The 24,938-nt window shown below is 42.1% G+C and overlaps 1 protein-coding gene across 1 annotated transcript in view; it reads right to left on the minus strand.

The window, feature by feature from the left end:
- Positions 1 to 24,938, minus strand: part of LOC106565913 (multiple epidermal growth factor-like domains protein 6) — a 106,151-nt gene that overhangs the window by 22,390 nt on the left and 58,823 nt on the right. Inside the window, exon 5 of the mRNA XM_014133599.2 lies at positions 7,576 to 7,698. Within this exon, the coding sequence (XP_013989074.2) occupies positions 7,576 to 7,698 (123 nt within the window). The remainder of the gene's footprint in view (positions 1 to 7,575; positions 7,699 to 24,938) is intronic.

The following is a 24,938-nucleotide window of genomic DNA, read 5'->3' on the forward strand; positions in this document are numbered from 1 at the left end:
GAGAACCCCCTCCCCTCCCAGAGCCCTGGTGGCTGGTGGCACGCTATGTGGGATCTGGACTGGCACGGCTGAGCTCCATTGCCGTCATTACACGGCACCCCAGCGATGTCTGTCTGACATGAAAGCAGCCTGATAGACACTAACAGCCTGTGATCACATCCAGAACAAAATGTATCACAGTGGATTCTGGGAGGGAACAGAAGCCCTCCCCTGGGGGTTACAATACCTACATAATGGAGAGGGAGATTTTATGAATATTTATTTTTGGCCTTGCTGCTTGTAACCCCAACAGAACAGATTTAAATACTGTATAATCAGAAACACTAAGCCAAGCCATAGTGTGCACTGTGCAGTGGGTTAGAGAAGCATGCAACCATTTCAGTCCTTACTGTGCTGTACATCCTACACCACCAGTATTCCTCATCTCTAGTTCTGTCTATAGATGAACCCATCCACTCCCATTGGAGGCATCTTTTAAGATGGTGTTTTGGGACAGAGTACATCCTCTACACATTATACCAATTTAGCTCCAAACTGCTGCCAAAATTCAGCTCAGTTCCATCCAGGAAAGCTGGCAGGCAGATGGGTGCTTCTCTTTTCTGTCCATGCAGCATGTTTTTGTTTGGTTTTTAATGAAATCACTCCAAAGATGTGGCGCTGTTTCCCTGTGGACCATGGCATACTGTAAAAGCTCTCTAGGCTGGTTTCCATGTCTAGAACATGATTCCACAGAGCATGGTCCCAAAGCCTCAGCAGCCACAGGCTTACAGCAGCCATCAGGCCAGTAGCCATTGTGCCAGTTTTCACTATTCATGGGAAAATTGTTTAGCTTTGGTATTTCTCCAAGCAGGAAATCTACATGGATTTCTAGCTGATTCTCAGTTGTGTGGTTTGAATACAAATTAGGATGCACCTGACTCATGCAGCCAGATATAGGACGATGTACTGCATGTAAGATATTGGACCCATTCACATAAACCAGAGTTTGACTGTCTATCTTCCAGAGCTGCACTGAAGTAACTCTCAAAGGTAGTAACTCTCAAACTGAAAGTGTTTAGTAATTTTTTATAGTGACAAGACCTGTTAAGTTTACAACTGGAGTCAGTCATATTTATGTTAGCATTACTAAACGTGGGTTTCTACATGCATATTTCATGTAAAGACTTCTTATCTCCACTGATAAGTGGAAGCCTCCACTTCTACTGGAGTGATGTGGGTAGTGCCGGGCTACACACAAGGGCACCAGTCCATCTCCATAGTAGGAGTAGACTGATAACACTGAGACTTCCTCTGCATTGCTGACATAACATAAAACATGATCCTACTAGAGTGCACAATAGTACACCTGTCATCCAACTGAAAGTGATGGGAAGAGTTGTTCAGGCTTGGTCTAATGATCTGGATGAAAATATTATATAGGGGAAAGCTTGACCCAGATGACCTCTTAATCATAAGGTTAAATAATCCATCCAGATTTTGGCAAGTAGTGAAGGGTTTGGAATGCAAAAAAGATACACAGCTTCCCAAAAAATTGTTGGTCGATACACAGATTGTAACTGAGAGAACCTCCATTCTGAAAGCCTTGAATACGCATTTTTTAGATGCAGGCAGTTTATTTGAAAAAGTGAAAGGTATAATTGAGCCCCCTATGAATTTACCAGACACCCCTGTGTACTCCTCCACCAGGTTCTCCTTTTCATCCTTCTCTGTTTCAGAGGTGTGTAAAGCCCTGAAAGAAATTGATGGGGGAAAATCCCCTGGCCCTGATGAACTAGACCCCCGCCTCCTACACCTAGCTGCAGACATCATTGCTCCCCCCCTTAACATGTATTTTTAACCTCACGCTTGATGTTAAGGAAATCACCAAGTTATGGAAATCTGCTTTTGTACTGCCTCTCTTGAAAGGTGGAGATCCTTCGCTGCTTGACAACTGTACTGTCAAAGGTACTCGATCTTAAATGGAATGCAATCAGGTTTTAGGTCTGGCCACAGCACTGTTTCAGCAACATTGAAGGTTTTAAATGACATCCATTGTGCTCTTGATAAGAAGTTACATTGTGTGTCTGTTTTTATTGATTTGTTAAATCGTACACAATGTGTAATGGCGGATGGTTGTAAATCCATAGAGGTGTGCTCAGGTGCTCAGGTGTTCCGCAAGGTTCTATTTTGGGCCCACTGTTGTTCATTTTGTATATCAACAACATTGGGGATCTTATTGAAACAGCAGATGATCATTTTTATGCAGATGATGCTGTTCTTTATTCAAGTGGTAGTAGTTTATCTTTAGCTTTTGAAATTGCCCAAAGAGCATTTAACATCATACAACAGAATCTGTATGATTTAAAGCTGATTCTAAATTCCGGTAAAACAAAATGCATGGTATTTTCAAATGCCAGGCATGTTACAAATCATGTCATTGCTACATTGGCTGGACATACTATAGAGCAAGTTAAAATGTACAAATATTTGGGTGTGTGGGTTGATGATAAGCTGAGCTTCACTGTGCATGAAGAGAACTTGGTAAGGAAGCTCAAGCTGAAAATAGGATTTTATTACATTTACATTTTAGTCATTTAGCAGACACTCTTATCCAGAGCGACTTACAGTAGTGAATACATACATTTCATTTCACGCATTATTTTATTATTATTTCATTTTTTTTGTACTGGCCCCCCGTGGGAATCAAACCCACAATCCTGGCGTTGCACACACCATGCTCTACCAACTGAGCTACAGTTGGTAGAGCAGTCGGTACCGGCATAAGGCTTGTTTTTCTTTTGAGGCCAGGAAGGAGCTGGTACGATGTACATTACTGTCGGTTTTAGATTTTAGTGATGTTATATATATGCAGGCTTCAGCCACTACCCTGAGAGCACTTGATTCAGTGTATCATGCAGCCCTCAGGTTTATTTCAAATCAGAAACATCTAACACATCATTGTGATCTCTACAGCGCTGTTGGCTGGACGTCATTGACCTTGCATAGGCTTAAACACTGGTATACGCTGATTTATAAGGCCATATTGGGTAAAATGCCATTTTATCTCTGTTCATTTTTAGTCAGGTCAGTAAATAAATATCAATTACGGTCCCATACTGATTTGCTTCTAACAGTACCAAAAATTAGAACAGGACATGGTAGAAATAGTTTTAGTTACCTAGCTCCGTGGTCCTGGAATTTTGTCATGAACATTTTAAAATGCGATGATCTAGTTTCGTGGGTGGAGTTTAAACACTTGATCGATGTATATATCATAGAAGAGTGTAATTGTTTTTAGGCCAGCTGTTTTTAGTCAAGACGTTTGTGTTTTTAATGTATAATGTTTTTGTTGTACTGTACGTGTGTTTATAGTATTGTTTAATGTTGTGTATGTAAGTTGTTTTGTCTGAAACGTTGTTTCCTCTGCTGCTATTGGACCAGGTCTCTCTTGGACAAGAGATGTTATCTCAATGAGAAAAACCTGTAGAAATAAAGGTCAAATAAATGTCTTCCCTGTGGCTCAGTTGGTAGGGCATGGTGTTTGCAATGCCAGCATGGTGTGTGCAACGCCAGGGTTGTGGGTTTGATTCCCACGGGGGGCCAGTACAAAAAAAAAATGCATGAAATTAAATGTATGTATTCACTACTGTAAGTTGCTCTGGATAAGAGTGTCTGCTAAAAATAAATAAAATGTAAAAAAAATTAATTCAGTTAAAATTACTCAAAACCAACAATAGTGTAACAGGCTTTGCCATATATGACATAAACCCACTGAGATATCATTTATAGGCAGTATTGCCCATGCAAGAGTAAACATAACAACAGAAGTGTGGTGTGTACTGTAGCACTCACCTGGCCCATGATATCCCATGTTGTAGCCATTATATCGATGGAAGCAGTCAGGCATATAGCAAATCCTTCTATGATAGCGGTGGTACAGATTTTTAGCACCCAAGACTGGATATATATGAGCCCCAAAACACCCCACAAGGAGCATCAACCATCCTGACAATGCCATGTCCAAGAACTAGCCTACTATATATTCTCACAGATAGAAAACATGTATTTATGGCCAAAAAAATGCTAACATAAGCCCACATGCAATTTACAAAATGACAACTACAATGCTGTTTGAGATACGTTAAAACAAGACATGAATATACAAAAGATCTAAACCCTGTTTTGATTTTTCATTTCAGTCACATCTTGTGTAAAGGCAGAACAACTTCTTGCTCCCTCTGATTTCTCCCCCCTCTATATATCTCTCTCTTTTTAGTCTCGCCCTCGCTCTCTCTGCCTGCCTCCTTCACCATGTCTGTCTCCCATGTCCTGGACATTTAAGGCCCTCCCCCTCCTCCTCCTCCTCCTCCTCCTCCTCCTCCTCCCCCTCCTCCTCCTCCTCCTCCTCCTCTCTTCCACACTCTCCTCAAAGTAGCCCACATGCTCAAGCCTACGATCACACATGCTACTATAATGTACCATTGGAAGAATGATATCGTATTTGACAGAAATTACATTATTGTGAGTGTTAAAAAGCCAATATTTAAAATGATAGTGATTTAGGACTATAGTTGGCAATGCTTTTCCTGCCACTTCAAGGGCTGATATATGTGAAAGCATGTGATTGATTTATAGGATATGGCATGCAGGTACTAGAAGGAATGTGAAAAGAAGATTTATTATAAAATAACTCAACTTTTCTTTTGATATACAAATGTAAGAAATAACTGCCAAAGTACAATATAGCCAGATCTGATAAGTGCCAAGGGTACAATTTTATATTTCGAAAGCAAACATCAGAGAAAAGAATGAATCTTGCAGTGACCCCATCTACTCAGGAGTCTCTCATCCCTTGCCAACACATACATTTAAACAGTGGAGGCTGAACCATGACAGGTCTTTATTGGGTTGAAAAATAATGCATGAACGTGGTCAAAAACAATTGTCACGATTTGTACAAAAATGGCTCATATAAAGAACTCTGAAGCTGGTATGGGGTTATTTTCTACTTATACATTCTCATTTAGACCCCAATCCCACCACTGGTGGGCGTGGCCAAAGAGCTCTATTTTCATGTAATCTGACCACAGCACTGGTTCCAATCCAAGTACCAACGCCATTTAGCAAATTCAGGCGTTTACATTTGTTGGATAACATGAAATTAGAGCTCTTTGGCGACACACACCAGTGGTGGGTTTGGGGTCTAAATGAGAATGTATAAGCAGACGGAAAAAAAAGACATACAGTAAAACATGGGGGTGGATCTTTGATGTTATTGGGCTACATTTTTGCTTCCACTGGTCCTGGGGCCCTTGTTAAAGTCAACAGCATCATGAACTTTACCCAGTACCAGGACATTTTTGCCAAAAACCTGGTTGCCTCTGCCAGGAGGCTGAAACTTGGCCGCAAGGGGATCTTCCATCAAGACAATATCCCCAAGCACACATCAAATCCACAAAGAAATGGTTAATTGGCCACAAAATAAGTCTCCAAACTTGAACCCCATTGAAAACCTGTGGTTTGTTTTGAAGAGGGCAGTCCATAAGTGCAGTCGAAGGATATCAAGGATCTGGAAAGACTCTGTATGGAGGAATGGTCTCAGATCCTTCCTAATGTGTTCTCCAATCTCATAAAACATTTTAGAAAAAGTCTTAGTGCTGTTATCCTCACAAGGTGAGGTATTACTTCAGGGTTTTTAGTTGAGATGGACAGGCCTGTAGGCCTGCCACATCTCAGGCAGCTCAGCACCATCTACAGAGACTGTCAGTCATACAGTAGGAATGCACTCACCATCCCTATGCTGTTAGACATACCATACACATACTGCATCTTCCTACATCCATTACAGTGCTGTCCACACAGGCACTGAAAACAGGCTTTTTAGGTGTTTAAGTTCAGTAAATATTCTGAACTTATTAATGAGCTGATATGTTTTTGTCCATTAGACATCAGAGCAGATGTCCATAGAGCGTGGTATTACCCCCAGCTGTGATAACATGCCTATTAGCAAGCTTAATAACCACAACATAAAGTCTTTTTAAAAAATGGTTATTCAGCAGTCCCCATAGATGAACTGTTTTTGGTTCCATGTAGAACCCTCTGTGGAAAGGGTCCTACGTGGAACCCAAAAGGGTTCTACCTGGAACCAAAAATGGTTCTTCAAAGGATTATCCTATGGGGACACCCAAAGAACCCTTTTAGGTTCTAGATAGCACAAGTTTTTAAAAAAATGTATCATTATTGGCTCCTTCAGTTAGCATTCACGCTGCACAGCATACCAAACAGGCTTCTCCTCAGGGCTGGGCGTAGCTACATATTGAACTTATCACTGCCATGTATTCAACGAATTACAGACATTCTCCAATGGAAAACATCAAGCTGAGCAAAAACAAAGATCCTTGAGTAAGTGGAATTTTAGATCTGTGTGGCTTATTTGTCTATTAGCCTTGGGTTCAAGCAGTATTCGCTTACTTTCTTTCCTTTGGAGGCAGTGGTGTTGATGGTGGTAGTGGTAGTGGTGGTGTTGGTGGTAGTGGTGGTGATGGTGGTAGTGGTGGTAATGGTGGTGGTAGTGATAGTAGTGGTGGTGATGGTGGTAGTGGTGATGGTAGTGGTTATGGTAGTGGTAATGATGGTTGTGGTAGTGATGGTAGAGGTGGAGGTAGTGGTGGTGATAGTAGTAGTGGTGATGGTGGTGGTAGTGGTGATGCTGGTAGTGGTGTCGATGGTATTGATTATAGTAGCGGCGATGGTGGTAGTAGTGGTGATGATAGTAGTGGTGGTGATGGTGGTAGTAGTGGTGTTAGTATTGATGATAGTAGTGGTGGTAGTGGTGATGTGGTAGTGGTGGTGGTAATGGTGGTGGTGGTGATGGTGGTAGTAGTGGTGATGGTGGTACTGGAGATGATGGTGGTAGTGGTGGTAGTGGTGGTGATGGTGGTTGTGGTGGTGATGATGGTAGTGGTGGTGATGGTGGTACTGGAGGTGATGGTGGTGATGATGGTAGTGGTGGTGATGATGGTAGTAGTGGTGATGGTGGTAGTGGTGGTGATGGTGGTAGTGGTGATGATGATAGTAGTTGTGGTGATGGTGGTACTGGAGGTGATGGTGGTGATGGTGGTAGTGGTGGTGTACGATGGTGGTAGTGGTGGTGTACGATGGTGGTAGTGGTGGTGTACGATGGTGGTAGTGGTGGTGTTAGTATTGATGATAGTAGTATTGGTGGTGGTGATGATGGTAGTAGTGGTGATGGTGGTACTGGAGGTGATGGTGGTAGTGGTGGTGATGGTGGTAGTAGCGGTGATGGTGGTAGTGGTGGTGATGGTGGTAGTGGCGGTGATGGTGGTAGTGGTGGTAGTGGTGGTGATGGTGGTAGTAGCGGTGATGGTGGTAGTGGTGGTGATGGTGGTAGTGGTGGTGATGGTGGTAGTAGCGGTAATGGTGGTAGTGGTGGTGTTAGTATTGATGATAGTAGTATAGGTAGTGGTGATGATGGTAGTAGTGGTGATGGTGGTACTGGAGGTGATGGTGGTGGTGTTAGTGGTGGTATTAGTAGTGTTGGTAGTGGTGGTGGTAGAGGAGGTAAGGAGGACTTACCTTGGCAGGTCTTGCCGTCGCCCTTCAGCTGCTGACCAGAGGGACAACTGCAGTAGAAGCTGCCGATGGTGTTGCAGCACAGAGCCTCACAGCCTCCGTTAGTCTCCTCACACTCATTAACATCTGACAGGGACAGACAGACGGATCAGTCACACAGTAGCATACTTACTTAATGGTACCAATGTTACAGTAACATCAATAGAGTACAATACTGTACGAGACACAGTGCTTCTAAATGACAGAGCCACAGTCATGACAAATAACCATGAATTCATTAGCATCATGATTGCTGAGGAAATAAGATTGAAGAGTGAGAAATAATCTACAAGAAACGAAAGCAGTGTTTGTTGTTATCCTAGAAATTGGAAAATATCTGATGGGTTAAGTGTATCTTTTTGTTTAACTAAATTGAAAAATTACACACAACATCCATCAATATGTTTTCCCCCTAACGGGACATGCAAGAACTGCCAGAACACCAGCTAGTCACTTGGTAGAGCCAGTGATTAACTAACTTCCCTCAACCATATAAGTAGAAAAAAAGCTTTCTCTTTCATTTCATGTCAGATAGAGTTTAACTCCAATGTCTTCCAGGGATAAGTTTGGGTCTGGTTTGTGAGGTTTGGAAGAGCTGCTTCAAAGCTTAGGGAAAGTCATGACAACACTTAGCAGGCCAGTTTCCATCTTTAGGCAACATATTCAATCTCCAATGTAAGAAAACTGACTCTCTCAGTAATCCAATGTGGCACATAAGATTTGTTAAAACAATTATTTATGATATTAGCCTAATATGTCTAGTTTGACTTACTAACCTTATTGTGAGTCATGCAACTCAACTCTCTGAGATGTATTTCAAATATATGTCATAGTTTGAATGTAACCACAAGCTTTCAAGACACCATCTTGGTAACCATAAAATCCCTGCCAGCGACTTCATCAGCACATGAATAAAGCACACTGGTCAGATGAGAGAAACTCAGAAATTCAGCCAATAGAAACCAGACAGCCAGATAGTCTGCCAATCACCTAATGGCAATGCAATGCGTCCTTAAAAGCAACCATGTTTCCATTTCATCTATATCCTTTACACAGCCTGTCAGAGCTGTCATTCAACTGACCACATGTATTCTCTCTCCACTTCACTGTATACACACACCGACTCAGATCCTGATCAGGTGCTGACAGAAACCCAATGTATCTTTAGCTGGAAAAGTGAACATCCAAAGGTCATACAAATACAGTACAATCAGGGTCTTGATGACTGTAAAGTAATATAACTGTCTTCAACATCACAGGACTGCTTTTCATTCTTCATACCCATTGAAGGAATGCTACAAGTGCTGTGAAAGAACGGATGAGTGGGTGCTGAGAGAGAAAGGGGGAGGGGGAGGAGGGTATTTGCTTGGCACTACTAATAATTTTATAGCCCACTCTATGTCCATAAACAGAGGAGAGTCATGGAGCGATTCTGGGACTGCCAGAGGAAATGGAGGTTAGTTGTTTTCCTGTTTCAATGTATTTTTAGTGCATTCAGCCACTGCCAGCACTAACCAGCCAATTACAGACCTGGTATTTCTCTCCTAGTTTACAACGTCTGGACATGTCAATGCCAAAACACTGGGCTTTATATTCCCCATTCACCAAATATCAAAACAAATGCCGCTTCTCTAGTTTAATGAAATGTTCTACAAAGCATATATGGTGAGGATGATTTTCCACTCAGAGTAAAATTCCAGGGGAATAACACATTCCTGTCTCCTGCCTGTGAACAGAACGTGACCTGAACGTGACCTGAACGTGACCTGAACGTGACCTGCAGCTCAAGGACCTGACACCGGGGCCCTGGGGAAGTCCTGGCTGTTTTCATGTCCGTTTCTACGGGGTCAGGAAGAGTGGGGCTGGGGGGCTGCATCCTCCCCCTGAGGACACACACCTGAGTGGCTCCCAGGTTTCATGCTGGGTCAGAGTCCCACTCATGTGTCATTCTGCTCAATGGGAAGAAGGAATGCTGAATTGCCATGGATCAAGTCCCACAAGGTCACAAGCTTTCCTGTCCTCACAATGAAGACAGAATAGAGAGTGGAAATGCTACTAGTACTGGATAGAAATAAACAGCCAGGCCCATAATAGATACCAACTAGAGTATGCTAAACAAAAATGAAAGATATATCCTAATTGTGAAAGAAAAATGAGAGAAGGGAGAAGCCAAGATGTGTCTATGGGAGAGTTTGTAACCCCACATGAAGACATGTATTATTACTATTCATCACCAAGAACAATGATAAAGACTCCCTCGGTGTCAAAACAGGTTCCCACGATGATTAACCCAGTGACCTCTGAAATCATGAGTGGGTCGCCTGGTGATTGGTGCACAGGCTACACCCACACCTGACTCCAGGGGACAGCAGTGGGATGCTCTTGTCTCCAGTACTGGTACAGGTAACCTCAATCCACATTGAACCCACATTACATCTACATTGTCCCCCAACCCCTTCATCTGTATCTGGTACAAGAAAACTCAAAAGCAATGGACTACTGTCTCCTGCACATTTTCCGACCTTTTAATTTCAAGAGTTAAGTTGAAGACTCAAGCTACTTTTTCTATACCCCTGATATCTATCATGGGGTAAAGTATTTATCATTTCTCCAGATTAGTTACTCTGATGTTGGTGTGAGTTGCAGTAAACTCTGTTCCTCAAGTAAAATGTCAATATCCTTCCATCCAGTCCCTGACACTATGTGGACCTCCATTGAGTCAGAGCCACCAGTCACACATAGCCTCACTCTATTATATTACTGTAGGACAAGCTGCCAATGTAAAGGAAAGGGCTGCGTTTGCTTTATTACTCTTTTCACTCAGGAGGTAATTGGAATGGTTCATTGTACATATCATGAACACTGAGCCAACATAATTTAACCCTGAATCTGCTCCTATAACCACTAGTCATAGTTGTATTACTGATGAACCACAGCTACTTCTACTACAATCACTGTATCTCTACGTTCTGTAAGACAAAGCAGGCTGTCTGAGGGCCCAAAGGCCTGGCCAAGCTTGCCCATGCTCCAGGTCAGGGTTAGAGGCTGGAGGTCTACAGGGCTGGAGCTCAGGGTCAAACTGACACACCAAGCAGGCAGGCAGGCAGGCAGGGAAAAATACACAGGTATAATTACACGTGATGGATATCTCTGTGTAGGTGACCCGGAATGATATAGGAGGCGTACCAGTCTCCTTGGGCTAATGATGTAGCGTGACATGAAATCTGGACACCAATACCCAATAACTAACCCCAGTCTCAAAACATCCAGCCTGTTTAGTCAGATGATTCTGAATGCTCAGAAGACCAGCCCACTGTCCAGAAGGGTATCAATAAACCTCTGGTTCTGATGCACAGGAGCACATGAATGTGTGTATGTCCACACACACACACACACACACACACACACACACACACACACACACACACACACACACACAAACATAAAGGCCTGTGTTCTCTGCTCTAGCTGTCTATTTAGCTGGTTCTGATCAGAGATATCCCTACACAGTGAGAAGGCCTCAGTGAACTGTCCATCCTATGGTCCATACCATATAACATTTTAACAGGCCACCAACTGGACCTTCAGTGAGTCTGTACATATACTCATGGCCCATTTATTCTTACTGTCAGCTAACGACTGCTGGCACTCACTCAGACACACACAGCAGCCCCCAGTAATATATCATATCACTGAAGGTCTGCCCCTTCACTGTGTTCAACTCAGCAGGATATCTATACATTATACATATATACAGCCACAAGCCAGGACTCACATTATAATTTATGCTGCTTTGTCAATTACTACTAAAGTGAAGAAACAACAACACATCAGACAAATATACATTGTGTATTTCCCAGGAGTGGACATACTGTTCCAAAACAAATAGCAAAAAAGAACAGGAAACAAACACTCTTTAACTAATAGCTACATTCAAAAGTGATTTGTTATGAACTGGGTTAAATTCGTGGGCTGTATTGTGTGACCTCCTGTGATAAGGACTACCGCCACTGTTCCCGTGGGTCTGGGTTAATGTCTGAGTAGGACTGTAGGGGTCTAACACTAACACAGCACTGTACTGCAGACTGATCATATCTTGGTCACTGCCCGGAACATTAGAACATTGATCAAGAGGAAGCCACAGATAGCCCTGGTCTGTTTCCTCTTATGGTCCAGATCTAAAAACATGCTGCTTTCATCTGCCTGACTGGGGTCCCCTCCTTGTCTGCCAGAGCTACATTCACCAGGGGACAAGCTAAGGTGAAGCCTGGGACACCAGCTCATAGGCCTCAAAAAGGAAAGGTCTGAGAGGCAGGATATTAAAACTGATGATGACTTGAAGAGATTGGAGAGTTATCCCTGGACTAGGACAAGTATTTGAACAAGGTGGATTAGAAATACATGTTGTTAGATCATGTTAGGTATGACCATAACTATACCCTCAGACAAACCATCAAACAGGTAAAGCGTCAATATAGGACTAAGATTGAATCCTACTACACCGTCTCTGATGCTCGTCGGATGTGGCAAGGCATGAAAACTATTATGGACTACAAAGGGAAGCAGCCGCGAGCTGCCCAGTGACGCAAAACTACCAGATGAGCTAAATGTCTTTTATGCTCGCTTTGAGGCAAGCAATAATGAAGCATGCATGAGTGCACCAGCTGTTCTGGACGACTGTGTGATCACGCTCTCCGTAGCCGATGTTAGCAAGACCTTTAAACAGGTCAACAATCACAAAGCCACGGGGCCAGACGGATTACCAGGACGTGTACTCAAAGAATGTGCGGACCAACTAGCAAGTGTCTTCACTGACATTTTCAACCTCTCCCTGACCGAGTCTGTAATACCTACATGTTTCAAACAGACCACCATAGTCCCTGTGCCCAAGATAGCGAAGGTAACCTGCCTAAATTATTACTGTCCCGTAGCACTCACGTCGGTAGCCATGAAGTGCTTTGAAAGGCTGGTCATGGCTCACATCAACACCATCATGCCAGAAACCCTAGACCCACTCCAATTCGCATACCTCTGATGCAATCTCAATCGCACTCCACACTGCCCTTTCCCACCTGAACAAAAGGAACACCTATGTGAGAATGCTGTTCATTGACTACAGCTCAGCGTTCAACACCATTGAGCCCACAAAGCTCATTACTAGGGTTGCACATTTTGGTGAATATTCAGAGGTGGAAACTTTCTGTGGGAATTAACGGGAATATATGGGAATTAACAGAAATATATGGGAATTAATATTACTACCATTTAAATGTAGATGTTTCTTGCATTGGATATATTTACCATATCATATGGAAACAGAAACATAAACATTTTACCTTATCATAAGTAGACATAATCCTTCCAATAGAAATAAAAAACTATTTTAGTTACGAATTGAACTTTAATTTAATGAGTTGACTCTTCACATGGGATGATTTCACTGAACAACAAAAGGGAATATTGAATGATCCCCAATGATCCATCGTATCTCCCAAAAACATTTTCAACATAGATCTGTAAAATGATAGTCTAGAAACTAAAGCTTTAGTCTAGAAACTAAAGATTTGGTTGTCTTCCTCTCAGGTTTCCATGTCTTCTCCCTGGACCTCCTCAATGTCCACCTATTGAACATCAAACTCTGAGGCCTGATCTTCACTGTTACTTTCCAACCTTTTTGACGATGGCTCGTTGGCATACGTTGGCACGACTGCCGTATTGCATCTCCATCCCAAAGCCCTTGCTTGGAAGTGGACTTCGCCAGACTGCCAATGCCCTCATCCAGGCCAAGGTGGTGAGACACGGTAGTGATGACAACATAGGCCTTGTTGATCTTTGCATCAGACAGGATGCTCTTGCCAGCATACTTGGGGTCCAACATGTATGCTGCTGCGGCGTGTATGGGCTTCAGGCAGAACTCTTCATGCCTTTGATGTATTTCAGAACTGCAGTTTCCTCTGCTTGGAGCAACTGTGAACTGGGCAGGGCAGTACGGATTTCTTCTCTTACATCTGCAAGCAGAGTCTGAACATCAGACAGGATGGCATTGTCTCCTTCAATCCGTGCAATGGCTACTGCTATAGGTTTCAGGAGTTTCAGGCTTACCACTCTCTCCCAAAATACATCAGCCAGGATTATCCTCTTGATCGGCAGACTGTGATATGGCCATTTCTTGGAGAGACTCCTTCCCCTGCAGGAGACTGTCAAACATGATGACATCACCACCCCAACAGGTGTTGTGGTGCTCTTATTCTTCTCACTTTGCTTGGTGAGGTAGATTGCTGCTATAACTTGATGACCCTCCACATACCTAACTATTTCCTTGGCTCTCTTGTAGAGTGTATCCATTGTTTTCAGTGGCATGATGTCCTTGAGGAACAGATTCTATGCATGAGCAGCACAGCCAATGGGTGTGATGTGAGGGTAGGACTCCTCCACTTTAGACCAAGCAGCCTTCATGTTCACAGCATTGTCTGTCACCAGTGCAAATACCTTCTGTGGTCCAAGGTCATTGATGACTGCCTTCAGCTCATCTGCAATGTAGGGAATGGTGTGTCTGTTGTCCCTTGTGTCTGTGCTCTTGTAGAATACTGGTTGAGGGGTGGAGATGATGTAGTTAATTATTCCTTGCCCATGAACATTCGACCACCCATCAGAGATGATTGCAATACAGTCTGCTTTCTCTATGATTTGCTTGACCTTCACTTGAACTCTGCATCCAGCAAATGAGTAGATAAAGGATGTCTGGTCGGAGGGGTGTATGCTGGGTGAAGAACATTCAGAAATCTCTTCCAATACACATTGCCTGTGAGCATCAGAGGTGAACCAGTTGTATACACAGCTCGAGCAAGACATTCATCAGCATTTCTCTGACTATGCTCCTCCATTGAGTCAAAAAAACTTCTGATTCCAGGAGGACCATGAGCTGTTGCTATCGATAAGGTGTCTGATTCATCATTTTCAACTCGAATAGAAGTAGAGGGACTTTTGTCAGAGGTTGCTTGTTGTGAGCACTGAGGGAACTTTATGCACTTGGCCAGATGATTCTGCATCTTTGTTGCATTCTTCACATGTGATTTGGCACAGTATTTCCAAATGTACACAGCTTTTCCTTCTACATTAGCTGCAGTGAAATGTCTCCACACATCAGATAGTGCCCGTGGCATTTTCCTGTAAAGATTGGAAACAAAATGAGCTAAAAAAACAAATACAATTCCATGTACAGATAAATAGTTAAGCAGTTAGATTAAACAACTCCTTTGTGAGATAAATGTTTTAATATGAAACATGTATGGAAACAGGTGAATAACACTCCTCAGTTAGCAGGCTCAAGCAAGCTAAAACCCACATGGTAGCAAAAATTAACTAGCAGAAATTGTTAACAAGTTAGAAATTATTTAAACACACTTTGCTGTAGTCTACTATTTACTAGTTAACAAAAAATAATGTATGTCCTATAAAATATATTCACCTAACCCAGTATTGTCATCAGAACTTACCAGAAAACATGTAGTCCTTGGTTCAGACAGTGTAGCAGTGTGGGCTCAATAGCATCTCATTAGTGTGCAAGATCTTGGGAATCAGCTGTACATGTGATGGAAGAGTGCACTGCACATGTGATGGAAGAATGCACTGCGCTTGCAGAGGGTTGCAATTCCATTGAATTGGGGATAGTTTAACCAAAATATGCCACAAGCCCTAGAATTGCCTTATGTGTATCCCACAAAAAAGGTGCACTGTTATAAACTAACTTTTTGATAAATTGAAGCAAAATTCCCAGGCTTAACTTCCCATGGAAAATGTCCCCCAAAATTCCAGAAATTTACCAGAAAGTTTCCGACCCTTTGCAACCCTATTCATCACTAAGCTAAAGACCCTGGGACTAAACACCTCCCTCTGCAATTGGATCATGGACTTCCTGATGGGCCACCCCCAGGTGGTAAGAGTAGGCAACAACACATCTGCCACGCTGATCCTCAACACTGGGGCCCCTCAGGGGTGCGTGCTTAGTCCCCTCCTGTACTCCCTGTTCACCCATGACTGCGTGGCCAGGCACGACTCCATCATTAAGTTTGCTGACGACACAACAGTGGTTTGCCTGATCACCAACAACGATGAGACAGCCTATAGGGAGGAGGTCAGAGACCTGGCAGTGTGGTGCCAGGACAACAACCTCTCTCTTAATGTGAGCAAGACAAAGGAGCTGATTGTGGACTATAGAAAAAAGAGGGCCAAACACGCTCCCAATAACATTGATGGGACTGAAGCGGACCGGGTCGAGAGTTTCAAGTTCCTTGGTGTCCACATCACCAACAAACTAACATGGTCCAAAAACACCAAGACAGTTGTGAAGAGGGCACAACAAAACCTTTTCCCCCTCAGGAGACTGGTCTCCAGATCCTCAAAAAGTTCTACAGCTGCACCATCGAGAGCATCCTGACCGGCTGCATTACCGCCTGGTATGGCAACTGCTCGGCATCTGACTGGAAGGCGCTACAGAGGGTAGTGCGTATGGCCCAGTACATCACTGGGGCAAAGCTTCCTGAAACCCAGGACCTATATACTAGGCGGTGTCAGAGGAAGGCCCAAAAAATGGTCAAAGACTCCAGTTACCCAAGTCATAGACTGTTCTCTCTGCTACCGCAAGGCAAGCGGTCCTGGAGCACCAAGTCTAGGACGAAAAGGCTCCTTAACAGCTTCTAACTCCAAGCCATAAGCCTGCTGAACAATTAAGTTAATCAAATGGCCACCCGGACTATTTACATTGAACCTCCCCCTTTGTTTTTTCACTGCTGCTACTCGCTGTTTATTAACTATGCATAGTCACTTTTCAAATTACCTCGATTAACCTGTACCCCCGCACATTGACTCTGTACCAGTACCCCCTGTATATAGCCTTGTTATTGTTATGTACATTTATTGTGTTACTTTTTGATTGATTAGATATTTTTTTTTTACTTTAGTTTATTTAGTAAATATTTGATGAACTCTATTTCTTGAACTGCACTGTTGGATAAGGGCTTGTCAGTAAGCATTTCACGGAAAGGTCTACACCGGTTGTATTCGGCGCATGTGACAAATAAAATTTGATTTGATTTGATATTACTTTTTTTTTTACATTTTCTGACAAGCGAGTACTTAGATATGGTCATTTTCACATGTTCATAAATTCTTAGAATGTTTGGGAATTACGTATATTAAGACATTTGTGAAAAGTCTATAGGAATATAGTCTGGGAAAGCGGCAAGTGCGTTTGGAAAATTAATAGACTCTGCAATAAAAAAAATCATAAAACCTTATAAAAACATCTGTCTCATCCAAGACTGGAGTCTTAGCCAATCAGAGGTACAGCAGGTCTATATGCAAACAAGCCATTTACCACAAGTTCCTACCATCGTTCCCTTTGAACTGGACTGTGTGTTTACAGGCAGTTGCAACAGCGCGACTTCAGACCATTAGAACGCATTCACCAAAAGCCACAAAATACTCTTGAATGGATTTTTCTGCAAATATGTAACTAAATACCACGGGAGTTCTCTTACATTTGGGAACTTTACACTCCTATTGATCAAACAACCATAAAAAGGTAGGCCATCTTTCCCTGTATGCACATCAACAAGATCAACAACTAATGCTCGCCAGAGCAAGATGAGCTAAAATCTAAGGAAGGAACATTAGATAAACACTGTCAAACTTTTTCAGCAAGTTTTTAAGAATTTCATGAATAAACGATGGGGAATAGCCAGCTCGTCCTTCTGCAGCTTTCTTGCCAGTGCATGCATTGTCCTAACCAAGCACCCAATCTACATTCCATGAGTCTTGCAGGGCTTAACATGAACCTGTTAATCCACTTGTCCTTCAGACACAGAGGTGAATGAACATGTTGTTGTGTTCTTTGACGCAAGAGACCACTTTACAAAATAAAATGCATTATTATTCCCATACCATTATTACAGAGAATCAGACAAATTATGCTACCCTCTGCTGATTGCCTTCTTGGCTTATTCAAGCCTGTCTCAAAATACAACACTGCCCCTTTCAGACCAAAAAAAGCTCTTCACCTGACTTGTTTTTCATAATATCTAGAAATGTACACGTTTTGTAATCTTGTAGGAAGCAATCACTCCCCTATTGCTGACTACAAATGATATATAACTGGGCTAATAACTCACTAACTAGCAAAGGATATGAACAAAATGTTCACACGCTCTACATGCAGCTCTTGCTTTGATCTCAAAACAAATACATCTACTCAAGACCACAGCTATAAACACAGTCCAGTTCAAAGTAAACGGCACAGATCCATATGTGGCCATGGTCTATTTGTGTATAGGCCTACTACAGCTCTGATTGGTCACCGGTCTGTGTAGAGTTCTGGCTGAGTCTTGCTCAATAAAATCCTACTCAAATGGGTTGTGCTTACAAAAATATATCTTGCATAGTTTGTTTTGTTTTGGTATGTGGCATTGAAAGTGGCCAATATTGCGTTGATTCGATCACAATTGCCACTGTAAAGGGAAACGTTGATTGTGTTAATTAACTGGGAAGACTCAGTCCTGGGGGAGCTGCACGGCAGTCTTGGCTAATGAACTCCCGTGCAAGCCCGCAGCTTAGAGGGAACATTGTTCATGACTAACTATGACTTTTTTGCCTATGTTTACTGACAAGGTCATATTCAGCGGGTCTTGCGCATTCATAAATTCATCAGTTACTCTGCGCTCTGGCACACTCCCTTACGAAAAAAGATTGCAGTCAGAGTGCAGTATAACTGAAGGTCACTGAAGTGTAACTGCAGTTAAAGTAGAGTAAACAGTGGCTTGCGAAAGTATTCACCCCTCAATTTTCCTATTTTGCTGCCTTACAACCTGGAATTAAAATGTATTTTTGGGGGGTTTGTATCATTTGATTTACACAACATGCCTACCACTATGAAGTTGCAAAATATTTGTTATTGTTAAAACAAACAACTTAAAACTTGAGCGTGCGTACAGTTGAAGTCGGACGTGTACATACACCTTAGCCAAAAACATTTAAACTCAGTTTTTCACAATTCCTGACATTTAATCCGAGTAAAAATTCTCTGTGTTAGGTCAGTTAGGATCACCACTTTATTTTAAGAATGTGAAATGTAGAATAATAGAAGGGAGAATGATTTATTTCAGCTTTTATTTCTTTCATCACATTCCCAGTGGGTCAGAAGTTTACATACACTCAATTAGTATTTGGTAGCATTGCCTTTAAATTATTTAACTTGAGTCAAACGTTTCGGGTAGCCTTCCACAAGCTTCCCACAATAAGTTGGGTGAATTTTGGCCCATTCCTCCTGACAGAGCTGGTGTACCTGAGTCAGGTTTGTAGGCCTCCTTGCTCGCACACGCTTTTTTTAGTTCTGCCCACAAATTTAACCACAAATTTAACCAAGCTTTAACCTGTTAGGGCTAGGGGGCAGTATTGACACAGCCGGATAAAAAACGTACCCGATTTAATCTGGTTACTACTCCTGCCCAGTAACTAGAATATGCATATAATTATTGGCTTTGGATAGAAAACACCCTAAAGTTTCTAAAACTGTTTGAATGGTGTCTGTGAGTATAACAGAACTCATATGGCAGGCCAAAACCTGAGAAGATTTCATGCAGGAAGTGGCCTGTCTGAGAAGTAGTGTTTCATCTTGGCTCTTTTTATTGAAGACTCAGGATCTGTGCAATAACGTGACACTTCCTACGGCTTCCATAGGCTCTCAGAGCCCGGGAAAAAGCTGAACGATATCGAGGCAGGCTCTGGCTGAAACACTTTATCGCTTTTGGCAAGTGGCCACTCAGAGTACTATGGGCTTAGGCGCATGCCTGCGTCGACCGAAAGCTTTCTTTTCCTTTGTCTGTTTACCTAAACGCAGATTCCCGGTCAGAATATTATCGCTTTTTTATGAGAAAAATGGCATAAAAATTGATTTTAAACAGCGGTTGACATGCTTCGAAGTACGGTAATGGAATATTTAGAATTTTTTTGTCACGAATTGCGCCATGCTCGCCACCCTTATTTACCCTTTAGGATAGTGTCTTGAACGCACGAACAAAACGCCGCTGTTTGGATATAACGATGGATTATTTTGGACCAAACCAACATTTGTTATTGAAGTAGAAGTCCTGGGAGTGCATTCTGACGAAGACAACAAAGGTAATAACATTTTTCTTATAGTAAATCTGACTTTGATGAGTGCTAAACTTGCTGGGTGTCTAAATAGCTAGCCCTGTGATGCCGAGCTATCTACTGAGAATATTGCAAAATGTGCTTTCACCCGAAAAGCTATTTTAAAATCGGACATATCGAGTGCATAGAGGAGTTCTGTATCTATAATTCTTAAAATAATTGTTATGCTTTTTGTGAACGTTTATCGTGAGTAATTTAGTAAATTCACCGGCAGTGTTCGGTGGGAATGCTAGTCACATGCTAGTCACATGCTAATGTAAAAAGCTGGTTTTTGATATAAATATGAACTTGATTGAACAAAACATGCATGTATTGTATAACATAATGTCCTAGGGTTGTCATCTGATGAAGATCATCAAAGGTTAGTGCTACATTTAGCTGTGGTTTGGGTTTATGTGACATTATATGCTAGCTTGAAAAATGGGTGTCTGATTATTTCTGGCTGGGTACTCTGCTGACATAATCTAATGTTTTGCTTTCGTTGTAAAGCCTTTTTGAAATCGGACAGTGTGGTTAGATTAACGAGAGTCTTATCTTTAAAATGGTGTGAAATAGTCATATTTTTAAAAAATTGAAGTAATAGCATTTCTAAGGTATTTGAATAACGCGCCACAGGATTCAACTGGCTGTTGAGTAGGTGGGACGCAAGCGTCCCACCTAGCCCATAGAGGTTAACTTCCTGACTGATGTCTTGAGATGTTGCTTCAATATATCCACATAAATTTCCATCCTTACGCTGCCATCTATTTTGTGAAGTGCACCAGTCCCTCCTGCAGCAAAGCACCCCCACAACATGATGCTGCCCTCCCCCGGGCTTCACGGTTGGGATGGTTTTCTTCGGCTTGCAAGCCTTCCCCTTTTTTCTCCAAACATAACGATGGTCACTATGGCCAAACAGTTCTATTTTTGTTTCGTCAGACCAGAGGACATTTCTCCAAAAAGTACAATCTTTCTCCCCATGTGCAGTTGCAAACCGTAGTCTGGCTTTTTTATGGTGATTTTGGAGCAGTGCCTTCTTCCTTGCTGAGGGGCCTTTCAGCTTATGTTGATATAGGACTCGTTTTACTGTGGATATAGATACTTTTGTATCTGTTTCCTCCAGCATCTTCACAAGGTCCTTTGCTGTTGTTCTGGGATTGATTTGCACTTTTCGACCCAAAGTACGTTCATCTCTAGGAGACAGAACGCGTCTCCTTCCTGAGCGGTATGATGGCTGAGTGGTCCCATGGTGTTTATACCTGCGTACTATTGTTTGTACTGATGAATGTGGTACCTTCAGGTGTTTGGAAATTGCTCCCAAGGATGAACCAGACTTGTAGAGGTCTACAATTTTATTTCTGAGGTCTTGGCTGATTTCTTTAGATTTTCCCATGATGTCAAGCAAAGAGGCACTGAGTTTGAAGGTAGGCCTTGAAATACATCCACAGGTACACCTCCAATTGACTCAAATGATGTCAATTAGCCTATCAGAAGCTTCTAAAGCCATGACATAATTTTCTGGAATTTTCCAAGCTGTTTAAAGGCACAGTCAAATTAGTGTATGTAAACTTCTGACCCACTGGAATTGTGATAGTGAATTTTAATTGAAAATGAAAACAAATGTTAGGAAAATTACTTGTGTCATGCACAAAGTAGATGTCCTAACCGACTTGCCAAAACTATAGTTTGTTAACAAGAAATTTGTGGAGTGGTTGAAAAACGAGTTTTAATTACTCCAACCTAAACTTCCGACTTCAACTCTAACTATTCACCCACCCCAAAGCCAATACTTTTTAGAGACACCTTTTGCAGCAATTACAGCTGCAAGTCTCTTGGGGTATGTCTCTATAGGCTTGGCACATATAGCCACTGGGATTTTTGCCCATTCTTCAGGGCAAAACTGCTCCAGCTCCTTCAAGTTGGATGGGTTCTGCTGGTGTACAGCAATCTTTAAGTCATACCACAGATTCTCAATTGGATTGAGGTCTGGGCTTTGACTAGGCCATTCCAAGACATGTAAATGTTTCGACTGAAACCACTCGAGTGTTAATTTAGCAGTATGTTTAGGGTCATTGTCCTGCTGGAAGGTGAACCTCCATCCCAGTGTCAAATCTTTGGAAGACTGAAACAGGTCTCTCTCAAGAATTCCCCTGTATTTAGTGCCATCTATCATTCCTTCAATTCTGACCAGTTTCCCGGTCCCTGACGATGAAAAACACCCCCACAGCATGATGCTCCCACCACCATGCTTCGCTGTGGGGATTGTGTTCTTGGGGTGATGAGAGGTGTTGGGTTTGCGCCAGCAATAGTGTTTTCCTTGATGGCCTAAAAGCTCAATTTTAGTCTCATCTGACCACAGTAGCTTCTTCTATATGTTTGGGGAGTCTCCCACATACCTTTTGGCGAACACCAAACGTGTTTGCTTACTTTTTTCTTGAAGCAATGGCTTTTTTCTGGCCACTCTTCCGTAAAGCCTTGCTCTGTGGAGTGTACGGCTTAAAGTGGTCCGATGGACAGATACTCCAATCTCCGTTGTGGAGCTTTGCAACTCCTTCAGGGTTATCTTTGGTCTCTTTGTTGCCTCTTTGATTAATGCCCTGCTTGCCTGGTCCGTGTGTTTTGGTGGGTGGCCCTCTGTTGGCAGGTTTGTTGTGGTGCCGTATTCTTTACATTTTTTAATAATGCATTTGATGGTGCTCCGTGGGATGTTCAAAGTTTCGGATATTTTTTTATAACCCAACCCTGATCTGTACTTCTCCACAACTTTGTCCCTGACCTGTTTGGAGAGCTCCTTGGTCTTCATGGTGCCGCTTGCTTGGTGGTGCCCCTAGCTTAGTGATGTTGCAGACTCGGGGGCCTTTCAGAACAGGTGTATATATACTGAGATCATGTGACTTATCATGTGACACTTAGATTGCACACAGGTGGACTTTATTTAACTATATGTGACTTCTGAAGGTAATTGGTTGCACCAGATCTTATTTAGGGGCTTCATAGCAAAGGGGGTGAATACATATGCACGGACCACTTTTCCGTTTCCTGTTCATTTTTTTTTAAACAAGTAATTTTTTCGTTTCACTTCACCAATTTGGACTATTTTGTGTATGTCAATTACATGAAATCCAAATAAAAATCTATTTAAATTACAGGTTGTAATGCAACAAAATAGGAAAAATGCCAATGGGGATGAATACTTTTGCAAGGCACTGTAACTGCAGTATGCTGCAAATAACCATTCTTTTTACTGCAGTAAGTTTGCATTACAGTGCAGTTCTTCTGCAATTATTGCCTCCAAAATACCACAGTCGACTGACGTTACTGCGTTTTTACTGCTGTTTCAAAACTGCAATCTTTTTTTAAGGGTTCAGACAACAGTGCTCTGAAATCTGAGTAGATGGCTAGCCCGAGTGAATTTGTGAACGGAAGAGATATGCTAACAGGATAACAGTCTTTCAGCATAGTTAGCTAGCTAGCAAAGCGATTCAGATTTCTTGCTAGCTAACCAAATGACACGTGCATCTCTAGCTGTGTAGCCACCAAAAAACGATACTAGGGGAAAAAGTCACTCACCCACTCCTGCAATGACATGACATCCTCCTAGCAGCTAGCTAACTATCTAGCTAACATTATGCTTTGTGTTTTTAACTAGCTACATAAATAGATACGCTAACATATTAGCCACATAATGACTGACTTGTGATCATTGCCCTTGCTAGTTTGATTGTATTGACATTCCCAGCCTTAGTTACATTTGTCCATTATTGTACAAAATACTGAGTATTGAAACTGAAACAGTGCATCCTGAATGGAGGCAGCAAACAATGTACCAGGCCAGCTGTGATTTACAACCTGATAGCAATATTTTTTGGACTACCAAGAAATGTATTAGTGAATTATATTAATCATGCACTGAACTGCATCCATATATTCTGACAACAATGTACATCATGGAATATTGAGTCAAATTTAACCTGCCTTACAAAAAAAGATTGCAGTTTTGAAACTGCCGTGAAAGTGCAGTAACTGCAGTCGACTGTAGTCTTTCGGATGAAGTAATGGCAGAATAACTGAACTAGAGGTCAACCGATTAATCGACATGGATTAATTAGGGCCGATTTCAAATTTTCATAACAATCGGCAATCGGCTTTTTTGAGTGCGGATTATGGCCGGTTACATTGCAATCCACGAGGAGACTGCTTGGCAGGCTATCAACCTGTCACGCGAGCGCAGCATCAAAAGGGCCTTGTGGCTGCACGGAGCCAAGGTAAGTTGCTAGCTAGCATTAAAGTTATCTTATAAAAAAAACAATCAATCTTCACATAATCACTAGTTAACTACACATGGTTGATGATATTACTAGGTTGTTCTGCATTGCATATAATCAATGTGGTGCTTGTTAATTTATCATTGAATCACAGCCTGATGATTTAACAAAAGCGCATTTGCGAAAAAGCACAATCGTTGCACAAATGTACCTAACCGTAAACATCAATGCCTTTCTTAAAACCATTACACAAGTATATATTTTTTAAATCTGCATATTTGTTAAAATAAATTAATGTTAGCAGGTAATATTAACTAGGGAAATTGGGACACTTTTTTACTTAAGTTCTCATTTACAACTGCGACCTAGCCAAGATAAAGCAAAGCAGTGTGACACAAACAGCACAGAGTTGCACGTGGAATAAACAAACGTACAGTGAATAACACAATAGAAAGGTCTATATATAGTGTGTGCAAATGAAGTAAGATTAAGGAGGTAAGGCAATAAATAGGCCATAGTGGCAAAATAATTACAATTTAGCAATTAAACGCTGGAGTCATAGATGTGCAGAAGATGAATGTGCAAGTAGAGATACTCGGATGCAAAGGAGCAAAAAAATAAATAACAATATGGGGATGAGGTAGTTGGGTGGGCTATTTACAGATGGGCTATGTACAGGTGCAATGATCTGTAAGCTGCTCTGACAGCTGATGCTTAAAGTTAGTGAGGGAGATTTGAGGCTCCAGATTCAGTGATTTTTGAAATTCTTTCCAGTCATTGGCAGCAGAGAACTGGAAGGAAAGGCGGCCAAAGAGGAATTGGCTTTGGGGGTGACCAGTGAAATATACCTGCTGGAGCGTGTGCTATGGATGGGTG

The sequence above is a fragment of the Salmo salar genome, chromosome ssa12, assembly GCF_905237065.1.
Source record: "Salmo salar chromosome ssa12, Ssal_v3.1, whole genome shotgun sequence".
Classification (NCBI taxonomy): Eukaryota; Metazoa; Chordata; class Actinopteri; order Salmoniformes; family Salmonidae; genus Salmo; species Salmo salar.